General features: G+C 41.7%; 1 protein-coding gene across 4 annotated transcripts in view; it reads left to right on the forward strand.

The window, feature by feature from the left end:
• The window catches only part of BAIAP2 (BAR/IMD domain containing adaptor protein 2), a 189,762-nt gene that overhangs the window by 133,541 nt on the left and 33,153 nt on the right, over positions 1-23,068 (forward strand). For all 4 annotated transcript variants that reach the window (XM_083354440.1, XM_083354443.1, XM_083354441.1 and 1 more), the window contains exons 7-8: positions 9,078-9,230; positions 22,427-22,654. In XM_083354440.1, coding sequence (XP_083210566.1) covers positions 9,078-9,230; positions 22,427-22,654 — 381 coding nt within the window. The remainder of the gene's footprint in view (positions 1-9,077; positions 9,231-22,426; positions 22,655-23,068) is intronic.

A 23,068-nucleotide genomic window follows, 5' to 3' on the forward strand; every position in this document is an offset into this window, starting at 1 on the left:
CCAAGATTTTTTGGTACGGCACCCAGTGTGCTGATAACTACTGGGACTACCATGGCCAGTTTATATCATAATGTTTAAGTTTTGATTTTCAGATCCTGTTACTTTGTGATCTTCTCCAATTATTTGTCTTCTAATATCCTTGGAATTGCCACATCAATTATCCACACTTTCTTCTTTCAATTATAGTTAAATCTGGTGTGTTGTGGGACAGTTTGTAATCAGAAATTCCACAATAATTTAACCTGTGCATTTTCAGCTACTTTTTCCCACCAATTTTTCATTCCTGCACATGATAATTTTTACAGATGTTACAATGAATCATTTTGGCAACTGTGTTATATTGTTTATAATGAATTTGTGTGATCTTCTTGCACGAGCTGATTTTATGATCTACCATTTCTCCTGCCTCTGTACATTCTGCACTTGAATCATTTGATGATTTTTCCATTCTAACCTTGATAGCATTACTTCAAATAGCTTACTCTTGAGCACCCAAAATCAAGCCTTCAGTTTCTTTTTTTAATGGTCTAGTTGTAAGCCATTGTCAAGTTTTATCTTTATCCATTTTCCCCTCAATCCTTTGTAGAATGCTTTTCCTTTCAAGCATTCTGTTCTTGTTTTTACCACATTATTTCAGTATTCGTGTTTTCTTTCCTGCACATTAAATTTCTAACTTGTATCAATGCTTGTATTGGCTGTCTTTTATGTAATCAGTCAATGCATGCTGTTTTTGACAGTTTGTTTGACTTGAAGTAAATTCTGCCTCCATTTCTGCAGGGTATGTATAATTTATCATTATCACTACAAGGATGTAATGCATAATGAAGACACATTAGCTTTATTATTTTGGGATTCAAACCGTCCAGTTCAGATTGTGTCCAGTTAATAATTCCAGTAGTATATCATAAGTATATCATATCACAGGTAAAGCCTAGATATTGATGAGTTTGATGGTGTTTCCACCATTCAATTTTATCTTTAGCACTAGTCTCACTTTTTGGATGTATTCTTTATTAATCATATTTGTAACTTGTCATGCTTGGTGTTATCCAACTGTAAAATGCACATATACTTGTAGTCTTCCTCCTGGTGGTTCTTGATGGTTTGGCCTTTTGGCATTTCAATTCCATTATAATTTGTGATTTTAAATTTCTCCTCCTCCTGTAGAGTTTATATGCTACTCCAACGGACTTATCAACAATCTTACTTGGAAACCGCTTCTGGACTTTGTGCTTGAGGTGGAAAAAAATGATGCTATGATTTTGGGTTTTACTGATTAGACTGATTTGTTGGTATAGAAATGGCTATTTCATACTACTATAGAAATGTAAAAGGTTGAGATTTGATCTTAATGTCTTATTTTACTGCAACAGAGGGAGTCGGAAGTCAACGCCTTTTGTTTCTTTCCCTCCCCTTCTCCCCACTTTTTCATTTTCCCTTTCCCTATTTGTTGTCCCTTACTATTTGCTTTTGTATTTTCATATTTTATGTTATAAATGAATAAAATTACAAAAAAATCTTACAGTGAAGAGATTAAAAACAGCTCAATAGAATTAGGTTACAAATACAGTAACCCTGCCCTTAAACAACACCCAAAACTGCACAGAGAAAAAAGAAAAAAAAAGCTCATAACAAAAATGTCCACATCTCATCCTTGTTCTGGCCTTCAGTGCCTCTCTGGAAAGCCATATTGTGCTGGAATCATTGTTAAGTCATCTATACTGTGTTTTGCAAAGGCACATGGAGGGAGGACCAGCATGGCCATAAGGTATATTTTCAGCTTAATCACAACATGACTTCCTGTTACATATGAACAGATACACTGTAATATCTTCTCTGGGTCCTACACAAAGGCCAGGTAACATAAGCTCACTAGGTTTAATATTAGCTAAGACCAAGTTGTAATATTTTTGTTAAAGCGAGTGTGTGAAATTCTCACTGGGGAACAAGAGGGATGTGATTCAGTACTCTGTTCCTAATAATCTTCTTAAGAATCCAGAAATACTGAGTCTGTGTTGCAATCTTTTCTTTAAATAGAAGGCACAGTGAATTCTTTCTTGTGGAATAATTCTGAACCAGAGAAATGCTTCAGGTATTTTCTTAAAACCAGAAGAAGAAGGTGGTCATTTTTCTTAATTCAGAAATCACACATGCAGTTTGCCAAAGTGGTTCCTCACTGACTGTTTGCCTTGTTCAGTATTGAGCTTACATAGGTAATAAATAAAACTGATTTTTAAAAAATAGCCTTGCTTTAGGAGTGAGCTTTAAGTTGATCCACACATTTTAATGGATTAAGACTCTGGGTTCTGTATTTATATGACCAAACCAGAATTTGGGGTTTGGGTTTCATTTATTTTGCACCATTATTTAGTTTCTTGCCTTCTCCAAACTTTCCACAGCATATTCACACAAAGAATGCAATCAGCTAGATATATGAGGGCATGAAGCCATAGAGTAGGTAACTAAGGATATAGAACACGAGTGTCAAACTCACAGCATCATCTGACATGTTGCGATGTATCGTGACTTTTTTTGCATTGCTGGAGCTGGGGTGGACGTGGCCTCTGTATGATGCAACCAACCCACGGGCCAGCAGTTTGACATCCCTGATATAGAAGAACAAGCCTTGCAGAACTAAAAGTCTTACTTTCTGCTAAGTCTCATCGGCCTTCTTGAGTTTTTCAGGAAGAAGGGGACTTTCTCAATTTTAGAGAATAGGACAGGACTTTGACCCATAGTGGTGCCCACTAGTTTAGCTTTTGGCCTCTCACCATTGCTGATGTGCCTGCCATGTAAACTGTTCAATGGTCAACCCAATAAAGGAAACAATTCATTTTAAATAACTCTAAAATGATGCACAATGTGACAGCCCCTCCACCCAGTGGTGGGATTCAAATATGTGAACAACCGGTTCTCTGTGTGGATGCCGCTTCCAGGAGTCCATTCTGGGCCTGGGCAACAAAAAATTAGCTACCGGTTCTGCCGAAGTGGTGCAAATCAGCTGAATCCCACCACTGTTTCCACCCCATTTCCCAATTTCACACAAATGGTGTCTGAGTAGTTTGTACCTAGTGAAGAAAAGGCCTTGTGTTTAGGTGTTATCAGTAAGGGCATCAATTCAGCTCCGAAAAAGGCCAAGTTAGCAAAGGGACTAATTGCCAAGGTTGTAATAATACACTTATACTAATCTATGTTACAGTTTGTTTGTTTGTTTTACTGACTAGAATTATATGTTTAGTATTTTGGATAATGCTTTTAGATTCATTTCAACTTAAACTGAATATATCTGGAGATGAGATCTTTCTATAAATCTTATGCAAATGCTTTATGCATTTACATAACTGCTGCCTTTTGAGTAGTCGGTAGACCTCTATCCATGGAGGAAACGGGCATGATGGAGTTGCCTTAATGGAGAGAAAAATAAATGTACAATAGTATGAAAACTAAAGTGCTTCTTGCCTCCTGAAGTTCCCTTTTGAGATAGTGTTTTGCAAAAGCCCATCTGCAATATTACTTACTCTCTTCCAATCGTAATGTTAACAGACCTTCTGCAACAAATGAACAAAGGGTTACAGCTGTATGTTAATGTGCAATCCATGTGGGCAGAAGCTGTGCTTGAGAGCAGCCCATTAATGATAGGAAAAAAAAATTTCTCTCCATAGCTGTTTTTCTCTCCTTCTGTTCTCTCTTCCCACCCACCCACCCCCTTTCCCACCCCCACACATGCCAAACAATAGAGACTGCTTATAATGCAACTCAGTCTTCAGGATCTGCAGCACTAGAAGCACCTCTCATGAGTCACCAGCTTCAGGAGATAGCATACTTTTTTCCCCTTTCTTCTAAGACTTGCACTTTCCCCCGTCTAATCTCTCTTTTCTTTCTTTTTCTGATTATTTTCCTTTCTTTGATGCTGAGACTCCAGAAGGAGTAAAGAGAAGAACAACAAAGATAATTAGGGGACATGAGGCTAAGACATAGAAGAACAGTTGCAGGAATTGGATATATTTAGTTCAATGAAAAGAAGGACTAGGGGTGATATGATAGCAGTGTTCCAATATCTAAGGGGTTGCCACGAAGAAGAGGGTGTCAACCTATCATCCAAACACCTGACAAAATGCAATGAATGAAAACTAGAACTAAGGAGAAATTTCCTGCCAATTAGAACAATCAGTGGAACTGCTTGCCCTCAAGTTGTGGGTGCTCTATCACTGGAGGTTTTTAAGAAGCGATTGCACAACCATTTGTCTGAATTGGTATAATTGATATATACACTAAATTGGTATTTGTGTTGTAGCATTCTATGGCCTAAAGTATTTACATTGCTAATGTAAGTGGTTCTTACTAGTGGATTTCTTATATACCGATGTATCTAGGCATCTGAAGCTAAGTGTCTACGACTTTATCATAATGGGGAACTGATAAATTGACGTTGCATGAGGTTGCTGTTGATATTTGCTGATCACTGCAAAAGGGATACTATAATCAGTAAGATTTCTTTAGTTCCTCAAGCTTAACTGAATACTCTACTATTCCAATGTTGCAATGGCTGAAAAGGCTGTTTCATTCAGGTACAGAAAAAAAGTGAAGCTCTTGCAAGGTCCAGGATAGAGGATGATGCTCCTTTTGACCAATTTCCTGGTTGAGAAAGCAGCACGTATTGCTCTGATTACAAACAGGCCCCTGAGGTTGGAAATGGCACATTGTTTTTCCTCAGTATAAATTGAGTGTGTTCAATTTTGAAAGTTTTCATCTTTGTCTTTATGTGTCACCAGCACATGCTGTGCCATAAAAGCCCTTAGCAGTGGCTGTTCCTCACTCATATCCCCAACATCTTTGCCAAGAACATCACATTTTCATTCTGTATGTGGACCATAACATTCAAAACACGCCTGTTTCAATCCAGACGCAGGCCACCCAAAGCCAGCTGTTCCATCTATGGAACACTTTGCACAGCCCTACTTAGAAGTTAAAAACAAAAACAAAATGGGAAGAAGGCAATTGTAAACCACTTCCATTCTGTAGCCAATGCATTCTGTATTATGTGAGAATCTCTTTCCCTCCCCCGCTACTTTTTCCTTCCCTGGTAGCTTCTGTTGGAGGTGTTTTTGGAAGTTGTGGTTTGACATGGCTGCTAGTGAAGCTAACTTCATATCCCCAGTAGCTTTTGCAGCGGGCGTTCCTTGTCAATAGAGAACTCAAAATCAAAAATTCCTTAATATCTTTGCCAAGAGAAGGAAATGTTTTTAATGTCTGAGGGTTCAAACTGCTTGCGTTTATTTTGATATGGTGATACTGTTTAACTAACCCAACCTATAATATCAGCCATTGTAATAAAGGACAATACTTAAAAGCAAAAGGAGTGGTCAAGCTTTTTCCAATATAAAATAACCCAGAACCGTTGGGACTGTAATGGCCAGAATTCTTAGCCAACATGACTCCCCCGTCATACAGGCTGGGAGTTTTCAGCTTTGTAGTCCCCCACCACCAAACCCCCCCGCCCCAAAGTTGGAAAGCAAAACTCTTGATTCTGCTCCTTGTGAGAAAGTAGTCATAATAAGGCATCTTATTTCATTTGAATAAAACTGTGGAAAAAAGAGATATAGCTTAATAGAGCTACTGTTCAAGGGAAGCTGAGTGCAGGCTTAGTAGCTGCTTTTCAGTTATACTTTCCGTGTCTTCCATGTATGCCCTGGGAGCAGTGAGCTGAGATCTTTTCAAATAGAGAGGGAACATGTGAGATTACTGGGTGATGGCACATTGAGTGACTTTGTTCTGGGACAAAGACACTGCTGAAGAAAGGAACAAAACATATTGCTTTGATTTTCAGAAATCTTACCTTAATGTATTAGCTGGTTGTCAGAGTTTAAACAAGTGGCACGGAAAGCAAACAAGCGCTGTTGTCTGCAGTTCACAGTCCTGTCAGGTTTAGGCTGGTATTGTAATTATTGCACTATTTTAAACAAGTAACGTAACATATGTTTGTCTGCTGCTGCTGGGCGTGTTAGGAATTTAGGGGAGAATGTCTCAAGCTTTATACTTTATACTTCCACTTCATTCCCATTTCTCTTCTCCACTGACAAAATAGAATATTCACATCAGCCAATAAATCTTTTTAAATGGAACCTTTATTTGCAATTCTGCCATTTCCCCCCCCCCCCAGGTATTAAAGTTGCTAATGTGATTGCAGAGACATTAAAAGTTATGTTCCAAAGAATCTGTACCATTAAGGCATTGCAGGAAGGGACAAATGGCAGACGTGGATCCCTTCAGCTGAAAAGGAGGCACCCCAGCTCATGGGCAGCTGCTCAGAGAGAAATGGATGCTAGAGTTAATTCCTTCCTGCAATAAAATATTTGGAATCCAGTTGATAAAGTACTTATCCTTTTTTTCTGGAAAGAAATGGAATATCAGAATATTTCTTACAGGCCAAATTTACCTACCAGTCAGTGCCAGCAAAGCTTGTGATAGGAGTATGTAAAAACCTTGATTCAAATGGCCTTGAATTCAGCTGTTTGAAACAGCTGTTTCAGATGTATGAAGCAAGCTAATTCAAACTTTGTGGAAGGGGTTTTAGCTTGGAGTGTATTTTGAGATGCAACTATTTTGTCCCTCACAAATAAGATATCTGCAAGTCTGTTTCTCTAGCATGTGTTGCTTTCACTGACTGGCTGTGCTTTCAGCATTACCTGGAGGTGCTTTCAGCATTACCTGGAGATGCTGAAGCTTGAAACTGCAATCTTTTGCGGACCCAACAGAGGATCCACTAATGAATTAGCACCCTTGGTTGGGTAAATGTTCTATAACACAAATGGAATATGTCCGAAATATATACTGTTTACCTATAAATTAAGAAGGAAAAGCTTATGGTTTCTCTCTTTTTCTTGATGCTGTGAGGCATGATACGGTGAATGACAAGAATTTTCCAAAGGCATTCAGCATGAATATAAATGAATTTACAATACAATACATATAGGTAGTCCTCGATTTAAGATCACAGTTGGGACTGAAATTTCTGTCATAAGTAATTGTGGTCATAAGTCAAGTCAAACCTGATTTTATGACAATTTTTATAGCGGTCATTAAGCAAATCACTGGTTATTAGGAGACTCCAGCTTCCCCAATGGGTGTTTTTTTCCCCCCTGGAAATCAGCAAAAAAGTTAGCAAATCAAGATCATGCTGCCACTGGTCATAAATGCGAGTTGGTTGCCAGATGCCCAAAGTGCAATGATGTGACTGGAAAGGTGGTGTGACAGTCATAAGTGGGAGTATAGGTTGTAAGTCACCTTTTTTGAGGCCATTGTAACTTTGAAACATTTTTAAATGGTCATAGGTTAAGGATTATCTTTAATAAAACAGAAATTTTGATTTCTGTTTTAACTCCAATTTAACTCCATATAAAGAAGCTTTAAGTGGCTAGATCATGGCTGCATGGGAAGTAAACTGAGTTTCTCCTTGTTTTCTCTTTTCCATAAAGATTAAAAGCTTGTATTGTGGTAGCATCATCTACCCAAGGACAGCTTGGGTAGTTGTTGTGGAAAAGAAGCCATGTTGTATTACTATCATAAAGGAGATGGCAGGAAGGAAAGCAATACTTTGTCACTTCAGAATGGAACCCACCTACTGCAGGGAATGATGGAGGACAAAAAAGGATTTTGAAAGGAAATGAAAAGTGTGGCTTGTTTATGCTTCATATGATCAGAGGAAAATAGCCTGGAGCTATTTTTCTTTTCAAGATTGCCTTTCTTGCTTTTGTCCTTGGCTAGAAATGGACCATCATCTAATTAAAGAATTCATAGCTGATATATTTATTTTAATTGGCTACAATAATTGTTCAAATCTGTATACATGTGACATCTGAATAAATATTAATGGGAGGGAAGCGTGCCGTTCCTTAATATGTATTTATCCTGCAACAGGCTTCCTCTTAGAAAAGGCATTTTCCTTTCTCACAGTAGCCTTTGTTGAAATGGCATCTGCAGCCTGCCTGCAGAGTCTTTTGGGGTGAAGAGAGATTGAGGGAGGGGGGGTATCCAGACAGCAGGCACAAGTGCTTGCTCAAGGGCTGGTATGTGCAATAAAGAAGGGGCTCTATTAACTCTTTTGTAGTTAATGACCTTTAAAGCCATGAAGGTTTACATCAAAAATGCTTTAGGATATACCAGACTTTTAGGCTACAGAAACCGAGTATCAGATGGAAGTGCTGAGTGCAGAGAAACCTCTGAATGTGAGAAAAGAAATTTATGGCATTGTGGATTTCTCAGGCCATTGGTTGCAGAATTAAGTGGATGACTTGTATGTCAAAGTTTGAAGGCTTCACATGAGGAGATGCTCTTTGGTTAAAGGGGAATGTGGGGCTCTTGGAGAGGGTGTCTTCTTTGGCTTTGTTGCATCTTCTCACAGGAGAGGAGGAGGTGTGGGTTCAAACAGACAGCTTGAAGCCTCTCTGCGTCACCTAGAAGCCTTTGAGAAGGACCTCTGTCCTCTATAACTTTCAGAAAGAGCAGGTAGCAAGCTGATTCTCAGCAGCCTAGAAAGGGGAGCTCAACGGAGAAAGTGTAAAAAAACCCTTCTGAAGCCCCTTTAAACTTATGTGAGCCACCGAAGTGAATTCGTTGCAATAGGCAGTAGAGAATTAGCAGTATCCAGGTGCAGAGGGAGTAGGAGGGAGACTAAGAATCTCTCTGCTCTTCTGCCACCCACACAACATCTGAAGCCCACGTACTGAGTCAGGAGCTTTTGTGTGAGGCAAGTCAGATGACTAAGGATGGATGTTACTGAGGGGGAAGGAGAGATATTCTCTCAGCAGGCTTATGCTCTGTGGCCAGGTGCCCCCTGCTGTCCAGGCTACAGCTGAACACCAGATCAGGAATCTCAGAAAATCTGTACAGTAATGATGAAGAGGCAACTGCCTACTTCTTTCTCTCTGCTTCCTTTCTCTGAAGCAACTGGAATAGATGTTAGATTTGCAAAGGAATCTGCTGTATTCAGAATACCTGCAGTCTTGTGGGCTCGTATTGTGATTAATGTGGTAGTTTTTACTCCCCTCTAATATTTTATGTTCTCTCTTTTCTTCCAGTTTATTGAAGCAATGACCAATAAACAAAGTGAGCTGGAGAACTATGTATCTGATGGTTTCAAGACAGCACTCACAGAAGAGAGGCGGCGATTTTGTTTCCTGGTAGAGAAGCAGTGTGCTGTGGCCAAAAATGCTCTTACATACCACTCCAAGGTAAGCAGGAGCACTTAGTAACTGAACTAAACCACCCCAGGGATATATTTTTCTTTTTTTTCAAAATAGTAATTTTATTAAAGATTACAATTACAGTTTACAACAATGTAAATTAATACAAACTAAAAAGAAGAATAAAAAGAAAAATAGAAGATGCAGAAAAGAAAAAAATAACAATATAGTAAAGAAAAAGAAAAGAAATATATAAAGAGGTGACTTTCCTCTTCATCACAAGTATAAACAATTTTAGTAAATTATCACCTTTTAAAATGCAACAAATGATCTCTTCTTCTCATATCCCATGAAAATCCAAACAAATCCATAAAGCCTCCTTGATTTAGTTCTAATGTCAGCAAAAGTCAATTAAATAACAAAATAACAAGATATCTATTTTAATCAAATAAAATAGTTTGATCAAATAAACCAGCTCTACGTTCCTTCCTTTTACTGCTAACAATATCGATCTTTAGTCCCTTCAAATAATATCCTAGAGCTTGATTTGTTTTGATTTTTTTCTTTGTCCCTTTCCACAAAATTCTTCAAAGCTTTAACAGGCCTCTTTTGTAAGTCCAATATTCAAAAGTATCCAGGTTACTCCGTTGGTTCGTTACCTGTATATTCCTTTTAATTATTAAGACATCAACTGATTTCCAACATAATTCTTGTAGCCTGTCATTTTTAAATCCACTTTCAAATTGGTGTTGATCATGTCAAGTAATACTCTGCCATAATATTATTTTTTAATTTTAGATTAATTTTAAACACAGTCTATTTACAGAGGCAGACACTTAAAATTAACTTTTAGGTCCATTGTTCAAAAATATCCTTTAGTATGTCCAGTGTTAAAATATTTTGCTTCATCCTGTATTAGTAAGTCAGGTATTCCTCTCCTTTCATTGTAATCTTTAGTTCCTTCTATAATGTCCAGTTTTTAAAGTCATGTATTATGTTTTTTTAAGAATTCAAGATAAAAGCATTTTCCTATGGGAAGAATTCTTTATAATTAATTGCAAAATCTTATTTAAAATTGTCCATAGTTATGTTATCTTGAGCTCCTAGTTAGTACAGTGGACTGCCGTTAGTGTAGGAAGAGTGCCTACCAGTAGTACTTTCCTACCAATAGTACTTTTCATAGTGCTTCCAGCGTAGGTAAACAAAGGAAACTAGTCCATTATGTTTGATGCTGCCTAGTGGCAAAATCCTTGGGGAAGAATATCTTACTGCATGCCAACCCATGCAAATTCAATCAGTCTGAATAAAACAGATGTGCTTTATTTTCATGGCTGGAAACAAAAGTTGAAAAAATATGGAGAGCACCTCATGGGAGTGTAAATGTTATTATGTTATTCTTAATGGTGAAATAATTTGTTCTGTTAGTATCAGCAGGCTCTTATTGGCATTGGTTTATTGCTCTGTGTGTATGTGTGTGTGTGTGTGTGTGTGTGTGAGAGAGAGAGAGAGAGAGAGAGAGAGATTATTGTCTCTGCATTTCCTCACTCAACTCATCTATAATATCCATCTGGTTAGATTGAACTTAATCAGGTAATAAAGGAATGGTCTGCAAAATCTCAGATTTTGTGGAGAAATATGTGGAGAAATAGGAGACCAACACTCTTTTCTCTCATATAGTGGATTATTTTTTTTATTGCTATTATTTTGTCACAATACTCCAATGAAGATAAATAAACTCTTTCAGTTTTTAATTTTTTTCTTTTATTTACATTTTTAATAAGTAGATTATCTTGGTGGTATTTACAGTTAGACACTGAGATCATGGGGAATTGTGCTGAAGCATGTGTGGGTTGTTTTATAACTTGTTCAAGAAATCTGAATACACACATTTACATTCCAGATCAAAACCATTTGCATAGTTTGGAAGTGTTGGTTTATAACATTCACCTACTCATATACAAAACACCCACACAGATACCTCAAAGTGTCATTAAAATCTTCCGGGAAGCAGTGCTTTTTTTGTAAAAGAAAAAGGTGCCGGAACTCACACATGTTATACAACCCACCTTGCCTACCCTACAAGGTTCCATCCAAAAAAGGTGCCGGAACTCCGTTCTGAGCGTTCAATGAGAAAAAAAGCCCTGCCGGGAAGTATGGGCTTCTACTTAAATTTAGCTATGCTGTTATCCAGTGACTGAATATCAACCTCTGTAGAAGGTGCTAATGCTGGTAAAAGTGGAAGGAAAGAGAAGAAAAGGAAGACTAACAGCAAGCTGGGTGGATTTGGGGCAGAACTGGAAAACTTGAAGGACCATATAAGGGACAGATTGTCATGGAGAAAATCTTATGTAGATGGTTATTAAGAGTCAACACCACTTTGATGGCCCAAAAATAATCAATGTTCTTAGCTCCTTTCATTTTCATTTCATTTTATTAAATTTGTATACCGCCCTTCTCCCGAAGGACTCAGGGCAGTGAACAGGGCATATATAAATAGCAAATACAAAAATTAAAAGAGAATTAAACAATTGCCCAGATAAAAACAATAAAAATATAAAAAACCCATTAAAAATCCTAACGTCCCCCATCAGGCCAGACCAGCTTGTTCAAATAAATGGGTCTTCAGACTGCGCCGGAAGGAGCGAAGGTCCGGTGCCATCCGGAGCTCAACCGGCAGTTGATTCCATAAAGCCGGAGCGCCCACAGAGAAGGCCCTCCCCCTGGGGGCCACCAGCCGACATTCTCTGACCGGAGGCACCCTGAGGAGGCCCTCTCTGTGGGAACGCACAGGGCGGAGGGAAGTTGACGCCAGCAGCAGGTGGTCCCTGAGGTACCCAGGACCCATGCCATGTAAGGACTTAAAGACCATAACCAAAACCTTGAATCTCACCCGGAAGACAACTGGTAACCAATGCAGCTCGCGGAGCAAAGGTGTAACATGGGAGTACCGGGAAACTCCCAAGACAACTCTCGCGGCCGCATTCTGTACCAGTTGGAGCCTCCGAGTGGTCTTCAAGGGGAGCCCCATGTAAAGAGCATTGCAGTAGTCCAGGCGAGAGGTCACTAGTGAAGGGATCAAAGAATATCTTGCCATTCACATAAGATTCATGGCAAGCCACCACATTATTCTTTCTATATAACAATTTTTCTGTGAAGGAGCCTGCCCTTAGAAACCATATATTATGCATGCAGGAAGCACTGTATATTCTGCCTGAAGACACGAGCACATATGTTTACCTTTCCTTCACCCTCCCTTCAACCTCCCATAATAATAGCTAGGCATCCAACAGGGCAGGTGTGCCTGTTTCCTGGCAGATGATGTATGAGTGGCACAGTGGCCCTTGGGTGCTCTTCAGTCTGGAGCTTATAAATACAAAGTGCGCTGCTTCCAATAGAACAGGAGAAACTAAGTAGCTGCAGTACTGCTTTCTGTGCCTCTGTCTTTCTTGTCTGAACTCAAATATAACTAGTCCTTGCTTAACAAATTGGGACTAGCAACTCTGTCATTAAACAATGCGATTGTAAAGCACAATGTCACATGACTGTGCCAACTTATGATAGCAACTGCAACAATCCCAATTGCTGTTACTAGGTGAATCCCGTGTGGACACACCATCCCGCAGTCACATGAACACCATTTGCAACTTCCCCATTTGCCAGCTTCCCCATTGACTTTGCTTGTTGGAAACCAACAGTGAAGGTCACAAATAAATACATGACTCCAGGACACTCTGATATCACAATTGTCAGCCAGTTGCCAAATGTCCAAACTGTGATGATGTGATCATGGGAATGCTGCAATGGCCACAGCTATGAGGACCCATCATAGATTTCCCCTTGTAACTTTGAACAAGTTGAACAAGTGGTCTTTCAACAAGAATTACCTGTAAGTTCCTTCTTCAGATGAGAAGTGTTGAATGTTCTTCTTTTGCCTCCAATTTGCTTTTTACCTAAAAAGCTTGGAAGTTTGCCTACCATTTGTTATTTTTGAATCCCCTGGACTGTTTTTTATTGCTTTCCTACATGCCCATTGTGGCTGGTCCCAGAGACTCTAGACCAGTGATGACGAACCTTTTAGAGACCGAGTGCCCAAACTGCAACCCAAAACCCACTTATGTATCGTCGGGTGCCAGGTGGGCATCGCCCATTGGGTGGGCATGGCCCATTGGGTGGGCGTTGCTGCGGTGGTAACAGCAGACTGGGTGGGGCTAAAAAGTTCAATCAATAAATTCCAACTTTGCGAGATCTTTCTCCCCCCCCCGAGAAGTTGAATTGATTGAATTTTTTTTTTTGCACATGCGGCAGAGGCCTAAAGTGAAAAGGTTTTATAAAACCCAGCTGAAGACCTAGGAGAGGGCCCACAGAGAGGGCTCTGCATGCCATCTGTGGCACGCGTGCCATAGGTTCGCCACCACGGCTCTAGACTTTTTTTGGGGGGGTGGGGGGTGGGGGAGGGGGAACTGAAACTAATGCAGGGAATTAAGACATGATTGAAGCAGCAGGAGTTTCCAGAATAGCAGCTCTTCTTTCAGTGGAAGCTAAGAAACTCCTGCTTCTGCTGCTCATCCTGATAGGCAGAATTATTTCCCTGCACACCATTAATGTGCTTTCATGGGAGGAGAGGAAAGGTAGAGATCCTCACCAAAATGATCCCTGAAGCCATTGTTGACATTTTCACGGGAAGCTGCTTCCTCCATGTAGCTGACATTAGCTGTTACCAGCTTTCTCTGCAAAAAGTCATCTTTTTTCATGTTCCTGTTCAAAGACCCAAATAACAGGACAGCCATTTTGCGACAGTCTTCCATCCTGCGGCTGACCTGTGCTTACCTGGGAGCTGTCAAAAGCTATTCTCAGGCCTCCTTTCAGATAGCATGGTTGCTGTGGAGCAGCTGGCCTATGCAGCTTAGGCACTTTGGGGACATCCTGGGGGATGTACAGCACTAAGCAATCAGTTTTGGTGGGGTTTTTCCCCTAAAGAAGTTGCCCATGTGTACCAGTTCCTGCTTACCTTTTGCCCCTAATGGTTGTGCTAAATCTTCAGCTGCTACGAGAGGAGAAAGGAGGCAGTGAGCCACTCTGCTTGGGCAGTAATGTTGAGAAAGAGCGAGTTTATTGATGTAAATGTTTCTGTGAGGATGTATTGTCCCCTTAGCTACATGTCTTTTTTCAACATCCCTTTTGCCCCAGAACACCCACGTTTTATATGCTGCTCTTTCAAACAGTTTTTTCAGAACCACTCACAAAGACTTTGCTGATCAGGAAATTAAAATTGGGGATGCAAGGCTTGCAACTTGGTTTGAATGTGTATATTTGGAAGGAGTCTCTCACAGGCTGCCGCTCAGGAAGACGTGTCCGTGTGATTTCTATCCAGTGATAGAAGAGAGCAAGAAAAGAGAAAGGAATTGATGTGAAAACCTGGGCACATTTTTATATCCCTGCTCATTCATTTTCCTCAAGGATTTCCCACTTGTAGCTCAGTATTAAATGTTTTCCTCAAGGAGATCTTACATTAGATCTTTTGGCTCACATCAACACTGTATATTCCTGAAAGCAATGTCAGGTCAGACCACTGTCTTTTGATAACTCATACTCAGTTAATTAAGGAGAAGGTGTCTGGAAAAAACAACTTCTGAACAACCACTGGACTAAAACGCCTTTTTTCAGAGTGGGAAGAAGGAGTGGGACTTCTTAGATGGAGAAATGCACAGAGGTGTACTGTGCAAGTCCTGGCTTTCCGGTTTCTTTTCCTTTCTCAAGTTGTTTAGTTACAACATTTTGGTAGCGCCTGTGTTGCTTCAAGAAGAGAAGAGTACATTCCCTACAGAAGAGAATTTCTCAACTGTGATTCCTCTGAGTTTCTTTTCAAGGTGAACATGTAGTACCTGTGTTAAATCTAAAAAAATAGAGCTGGCTCCTTTTGCATTTGGGAAGGATTTTAATTTTGCTTGACGCCATTTGAGGATTGGAGTATTTTCCTTGTATCACATGGTTCATTGTATCTATGCCTTTACAGCTGTGCTAAATTAAAATGTCTGCATGTGCTAAGTGCGTGAATGGAGGCTTCCAAGATTTCAACTTCCCTAATCAGGTCACAGCTCCTGGAGGGGAAGCAAGCTGAATTGTTCTCAGGAATTAAGTTGGAAGGGAGGCTGCTGAAGCCCAGTGACACAAACATAAGCTCTTCGTTCTCCCTGTTCTCTTTTCTTGCTTTATATTTAAAACTACTTCTACCCTAAAGAAAATAAGTTGCCTTTAAAAAGAGCTAAATGTTTATCCCTAAAGGGACGCGGTAGCTCAGTGGGTTAGGAGGCTGAGCTTGTCAATCAGAAGGTCGGCAGTTTGGCGGGTCGAATCCCGAGTGCTGCGTAACAGAGTGAGCGCCTGTTACTCGTCCCAGCTTCTGCCAACCTAGCAGTTCGAAAGCACGTAAAAATGCAAGTAGAAAAATAGGAACCACTACGGTGGGAAGGTAACAGCGTTCCGTGCGCCTTTGGCATCTAGTCATGCCGGCCACATGACCACGGAGACGTCCTCGGACAAGCGCTGGCTCTTCGGCTTTGAAACGGAGATGAGCACCGGCCCCTAGAGTCGGAAATGACTAGCACACCTGTGCGGGGGAACCTTTACCTTTACCTTTACCTAAATGTTTATCTGGTCCATAAGTAAGCAATTATCAACGTGGCTATTATTGTGTTTCTTTAGTTTATTATAAAATTTTGGTGAATTTGAATTAAAGAAAGGGGATCTTGCAGTTGCCTGAGGTTGACAAATGTCCAGTGTGAAATAATTTCCTTTTTAAAAAAAAACTAAATTACCACAACTAGTTCTAGTCCATTTCTTTGGCTCTGTTCGTATTTTTGGTATCCTAACTAGTAACAGGCCTAATATATATGAACCTCTCTGAGCAGATCAGAAGTCCAGTCCAGTCCTCTTCTGTCCTCTCCTCTCCTGCGTTTAGATTCATGAGACAATAATAAAGACTTCTCCAACCCTGAACAGTGAAAGCTGATTGATTGAGTATGGAAAATATCATTTTCTCCCTTTATGATTTACCCCCTTTTACAGTGGACCTAAAAGGATAAAAAAGGGAATCTTAGCCAATTTCATTCTATCTGTATTTCTCAGATATGCTTTATGTCAGGACCCACCTCAATCCACATCTTAGGAAATAAGAACTCTTGGATGCAAGTTTAGTCCAAAAGGAAAATGTTTACTAGGAAGGAATTGATTGTGGGAATACAAGACGGAATCTGAGAAAAGTTACATTTCAATCCTATATAAACCATTCCCATTCCAGCCCCTCCCCTCATCCATTTGGTCAGGCTGTCGTCAGTTGCTAGGTGTCAGGTTCTTCCATGGGAAAGGGAACTCTCCTTGGTTTTTGGTTTATTGCTTCCCTTTTTTCAGTTGTAAATGAAGACACAAACCATATCTGTCTGTCCCCCTCCCTTCCCCCGTTAAAACATCCCCTGTTGTTTGAAAATCGCTTTAGTAACCATCCTCTCCCCCCCCCCCTCGGAGGGATGGCAGAATCCCCAGTAATAGCACGTTGTTCTACCTATACAATTATGAAATGTGATATAAATGGATTCTGACATTCGGCTCTCCTTTCAGAAAAAAGATGAGTCCATCTGTGGGGAAAGAAAACATATAACTGTTAGCCTGGTTTGTTTGGATATTCTGTATGAAACCTCTTAAGCAACTTGGGTGCTTTAACATGGAGTTTGTTAACCCATTCGTTTTCTGAGGAGGGGAGGTGTTTCCATGCCACTAAATATTGTATCGTTCCATGGTGTTTTCTGGAATCTAAGATTTCTTTCACTTCAAAATGTTGTTCTCCTTCCACCATGATGGGGGGTGGTGGTGGTGGGATTTTTTCTCGTAGTGGAGATTGTTGTTCTCTCTTTAATAGACTGCAGTGGAAGGTTGGGTGTATTCGTCTAAGATTTTTGGGTAGTTCTAATTCAACTGTTACTGGGTTTATGATTCTTTTAATTGGAAAGGGTCCAATATATTTTGGTCCTAGTTTTTTACAGGGTTGGAGTGATTTCAGGTATTTTGTGGATAAATATACCATCTCTCCTACCCTAAATGGTGTGGGATCGGTTCTTTTTTTGTCTGCCTGTGTCTTGTATGCTTTTCTGGCATCTTCCAACGCTTTCCTAACGATTGGCCATGTATTTTGTAATTGAGCAATCCATTCCTTCAGGTCAGGGATAACCGGTTCTTTTGGGGTTAGTTCTGGTATTGGGTTGAAACTCTGGCCTGTAGCTACTTGAAAAGGAGTGTAACCTGTGCTTGAGTGGACTGCATTATTATATGCTACTTCTGCAAAAGGCAGTAGGTCCGTCCAGTCGGACTGCTGAAAATTAATATAGCATCTCAGATATTGTTCAAGTATATTATTAAGTCTTTCAGAAGCTCCGTCTGTCTGAGGATGGTGACTAGATGACAGTCCTTGGGTGGTTCCTAAGAGGGATAAAAATTCTTTCCAAAATGCCGACGTAAATTGCACCCCTCTGTCAGATATGATGCGTTGTGGTACCCCGTGCAATCTGTAAATATGCTGTACAAAAAGTTTTGCTAATGCTTTTGCAGTCGGGATTTTTTGGCAAGGTATGAAGTGTACTTGCTTAGAGAACAGATCTGTGACAGTCCAGACTACGGTGTTTCCATTACTTTCAGGCAGTTCTACGATAAAATCCATGGCTATTTCTTTCCATGGGGCTGAGGGGTTTGCCACCGGTTGTAACAGACCTGGCGGTTTCCCTTGCAGTCTTTTGGCCATCGCGCAAATTTGACAGCTACCCACATAGCTTTCTATGTCCTTTTTCATAGATGGCCACCAAAATTGCCTTTTAGTTAAGTGTAAGGTTTTTACAAAGCCAAAGTGTCCTGCTGATTTTGTATCATGGCACAGTTGCATGAAATTGATTCTCTGTGTGGCAGGTATATATAGCTTCTCCCCCACCCACGGTAGTCCATCTTTAATTGTGCACACATGTTTATTTTTCTGGAACCATTCATCACTTTCCAAAGATTTCCTGAATTCTATTCCAGTTTGGCTATCTACCTTCGGCTTCATTTTTTCTTGTGCCCTGGTGGTGACTGGTGCTGCCAGTTGTTGTTCCGGTACAAGTGGTTTAAAGTCAGTAACTCTTGTGCTGTTATATTGGGGCATGCGGGATAATGCATCTGCAAGGAAGTTCTTTCCCCCCGGTAAGTGTTTGAGAGTGAAATTGAATCGGTGAAAATGTTGGGACCAGCGGGCTTGCTTAGGAGTGAGCTTCCTGGGCGTTTTTAGTGCTTCCAAATTTTTGTGGTCTGTCCAGACCTGGAAAGGTATTTTATTTCCTTCTAAAAATTGGCGCCATGTTAGTAATGCCCACCTCAGCGAGAATGCCTCTTTTTCCCATATTGGCCAGCGTTGTTCTGTTTCTGTGAGTTTTCTGGATGTGTATGCGCATGGTTGCAATGTCCCCCCATCATTTTCTTGTAATAGTACGGCTCCTACCGCTACATCACTCGCATCTGCCTGTATTACAAAAGGTTTGTCGGGATCTGGGTGTTTTAGGACAGGTTCAGCAGAAAAAAGTCTCTTTAGCCTCTCAAATGCTGCTTGACATTCCATTGACCATTTCAGAGGCTGGCTGGGTTTCACGGGTGACCCCCCCTTCGTTTTCAACAAATTTGTGAGGGGCATGGCTATTTGGCCAAATGCGGGGATGAATTGGCGGTAGAAGTTTGCAAACCCCAGGAAACTTTGCAATTGCTTCCGTGTGCGGGGGGGTGCCCACTCTAGTACTGCTCTGACCTTCTCAGGGTCCATTTCGATGCCCTCTGGAGATATGCGATATCCCAGGTAGTCGATTTTTTCCTGATGGAATTCACACTTCGATAATTTAGCATATAAGTGGGCAGCTCGCAACTTCTTCAGGACTGCTCTGACTAGTTTGATATGTTCCTCTTTAGTTTCTGTGAAGATAAGGATGTCATCGAGGTAAACCAGGACCCCCTTATATAGGTGCTCTCTCAGCACGTCATTAATTAATTGCATAAAGACTGCGGGTGCCCCTTGCAGTCCGAATGGCAATACTTTGAATTGATAGCACCCCATTGGGCAGTTGAATGCAGTCTTCCATTCGTCTCCTTCCTTAATCCTAATTCGGTAGTATGCTTCCCTCAGGTCTAGTTTGGTAAAAATCTTTCCTTTCGATAGGTGGGATAACATATCCTTCATTAGGGGAAGGGGGTACAGATTACATTCACTAATTGTGTTCAAATTTCTATAGTCCACAACCAAACGAAAGGATCCATCCTTCTTCTCCCTGAACAGAACCGGGGCGGCCACTTTGGGTTTGGCAGGCTCAATAAATCCTCTTTCTAAGTTTTTCTTTATGAATCTCTCCATTTCTGCCATTTCCCTTGGGCTCATGGCATACATCCTGGGTTTTGGGAGTTTTGCCCCAGGTTTGAATTCTATGGTGCAGTCTGTGGGGCGGTGGGGGGGAAGCTCATCTGCTCTTTCCTCACTGAAAACCTCAGCCAGGTCCCTGTATTCCTCTGGTATCTCTGGTAATCCCTTCTCTTTCCCCACTGCTGCTGTCTCCTCCCTCTGGGTTGGGGGGGTGCTTTTGGAGTCTACGTTCTTCTGCCCCCCCTTTGGGAAGTTGAGTTCTGCTGTCCTCCAGTTTATCCCGGGGTTCCATTTCTTCAGCCATTCCAGTCCTAGGATCATTGGGCATTCCATGCCTGGGGCCACTATAAACGTTATGTCCTCCTCATGGGGCCCCAGTGATAGGTGGATTGGTAAAGTGGCTAGGGTGGCTGGTCCTCCCCCTGCTATTGTCCCATCTAATTGACTAAAAGAGATTGGATGTTTTAGCCTCCTCACTGGGATGCTCAATCTCTCCACCAGCGTTGGGCTGATAAGGCAGCGGATGCACCCAGAGTCTATCAGAGCTTTTATTTTGGCTGCTTCAGGCATAGGGGAAGCTAATATAGTCACTGTCTTAAGCATGGGTGGAAGGGGTCCACTTACCAATGGTTCTCCCTCTGAGCTGTCTTCCGAGTTGTCCACCGTCCCTGCGGTGCAGGCCGGAGTCCAGTCCCAGTTCCTGGCAGGAATTGTGGACTCTACAGCCTCTGTCCCCTTCATGGAAGATTCTTTTGTGTTGCCTTGGGGCTTCCCCGGCTTCTTGGAGGATGATGCCTCTGGTTTTCGGGGGGGGGCTTTTGAACGACATTCTGCAGCACGGTGGCCCTCTCTCCCGCAGTTGAAACAACTTGTTGATTTTTTGGCTGTGGCTGGTGGTTTTTCCCCCTCGCGTGTTTGCTCGGGTGGCAGGCGGCCCCATGGTTTTCCTCTGCGGTGTCTCTTCAGTAGGTCTATTTCCACTTCCTCCGCCAGGATGTACCAGTCGTCGAGGTGGGGTGGGTCTCCTCGAGGCAGGCAAGCATCATACAGGTCGTAGTTCAGACCGTCTTTGAAATGGCTAAGGAGGATGTCTTCTGGCCAGTTCAGCTTGCTGGCAATGGCTCGGAATTCTTGGGTATAATCAGCCACTGTTCGCCTGCCCTGCCTCACCGTTTTGATTCTCTCCCGGGCCTTACGGTCAGCCAAAGGATCCTCGAACCGTCGCCTCAAAGATGACATGAATCGGTTGAAGTCGTTGAGTTCTGGGGCGTTGGAGTCATGCAAGTTCACCACCCAGTCTGCAGCCATCCCGTCCAGGGCAGATTGCACAATTCGGATGCGTGTTTTGTCACTGGGGATGTCCCGTCCATACTCTTCCATGTAGCTGAGGACTTGGGTTAGGAAAAATCCCAGTCGTGATGGCTCCCCCTTGAATTTGACTTCCAGGGGCGGGAGTCTTTGGCTGGAGCGTTGTCTGCGCCGTGGCCGGTATCGCTCCTCATCCTGGTCCCCATCTGTGGTTCTGGGGGGGTGGGTGGGTACTGCTGAGGCAGCAATTCCTGTTCCATTGGATGGCCCCGGGGTTTCAGGTGTTGGATCCCCTCCGTTACCTTTCCAGTTGCGTCCCCAGGCGCTGCCTCGGTTGCGATTTTCAGCTCTCTCCTCCCTCAGTGAACTCAGGGTTGCTTTCATCAGATCAATGGCCTTTTCCAGGATCCGCTCCTCCTCGCTGGCGTGCAGGGAACTCTCCATCTCTTGCCTCCATTCTGGTTGGTGGTTACTACGCCTCAGGGTCTTTTCTCCCGAAGCCTTTTCCCACTCACTTTTCCTTCCAACGCCCATCGACCACCGGGGTTTTCGGTCGTACTGCTCCACCGCTTCTTCCCCGGGGGAATATGCTGCTTCAGTTTCCCATTGTCTCTGGGATTCCATTTGGGGGGAAGACTCCCCCTCCATGGGGCTTCCCTCCTCTCTTGCTTCGTCGCCAGACATTTGTATTTGTTGCAAAGTCCCCCGGTAAGGTTTTCCCTTCCAGGTTGACTCTTAAAGCAGATTCCGTCTACTGTCAGGACCCACCTCAATCCACATCTTAGGAAATAAGAACTCTTGGATGCAAGTTTAGTCCAAAAGGAAAATGTTTACTAGGAAGGAATTGATTGTGGGAATACAAGACGGAATCTGAGAAAAGTTACATTTCAATCCTATATAAACCATTCCCATTCCAGCCCCTCCCCTCATCCATTTGGTCAGGCTGTCGTCAGTTGCTAGGTGTCAGGTTCTTCCATGGGAAAGGGAACTCTCCTTGGTTTTTGGTTTATTGCTTCCCTTTTTTCAGTTGTAAATGAAGACACAAACCATATCTGTCTGTCCCCCTCCCTTCCCCCGTTAAAACATCCCCTGTTGTTTGAAAATCGCTTTAGTAACCATCCTCTCCCCCCCCCCCTCGGAGGGATGGCAGAATCCCCAGTAATAGCACGTTGTTCTACCTATACAATTATGAAATGTGATATAAATGGATTCTGACACTTTACCTGAGAAGTTGCCTCAGAGAACAGTTTCAAAGCAGTGATGCACCAATACCAGATTAGCTTTTTTTTCCCTCCTCTAACTGAATAACTGACAAATAAACCTAGTCAATCTATGTAAATTACAAAGTTACAATAGTTTAATTTCTGTTAGAATCAAAAAAATCATTGGCCAGTTAATGTCCCAGTTCCATTCTCAGGAAAGTTATGTTTGGGTATTTGTTCCATCTTTGAATTAAAATCTTCCTTGGGTATTTCGTACATTCTGACCTCTCTCTCTCTCTCATTTTGACAACTTTCAGGGAAAAGATATCTTGACACAGAAGCTCCCATTATGGCAACAATCTTGTTCGGATCCCAACAAGATCCCAGACCGTGCTCTCCAGCTTATGCAGCAGATGGCCCTCAGCAGCAATGGCTCAATTATGGCTACACCTCTATCAACATCCAAGTCAAATCTCATCATCTCAGACCCTATACCTGGTGCCAAACCTCTCCCAGTCCCACCAGAGCTGGCACCCTTTGTAGGAGTAAGTATAGGATGGATTGATAAATTGGGAAGAGATGTCATAATTCATCTTTCAACGGAAAGATGTAGACTTGGCACTAGGGCATGTAACATTTTCTGAGTCAAAGCTACAGTGGTCCTTTCACTGGCACCTTGGAAGCTACACACTTCTAAAGGTAAAGGGACCAGAATTAAAACTGATGTAGATTTTGATTTAGTTTAAAGCAGTTAAAATGACTGTTGCACATTTAAAAATTTCCATAGAGCTTTGGGTATGTGGTTTTATTTTGTTCAGGTACAAAACATGGAGTGTTTTTGAATTAAGATTGCATCTTTGAAAGACATCTTTTTGGCAAGAAAAATAGGTTCCACTGCACTTATTCTGTAGAATATAAACATGCCGGTTCATTTCTAGGCAAAATATGAAGTGCTAGTC

The sequence above is a fragment of the Vipera ursinii genome (genome assembly GCF_947247035.1).
Source record: "Vipera ursinii genome assembly, chromosome: 2".
Classification (NCBI taxonomy): Eukaryota; Metazoa; Chordata; class Lepidosauria; order Squamata; family Viperidae; genus Vipera; species Vipera ursinii.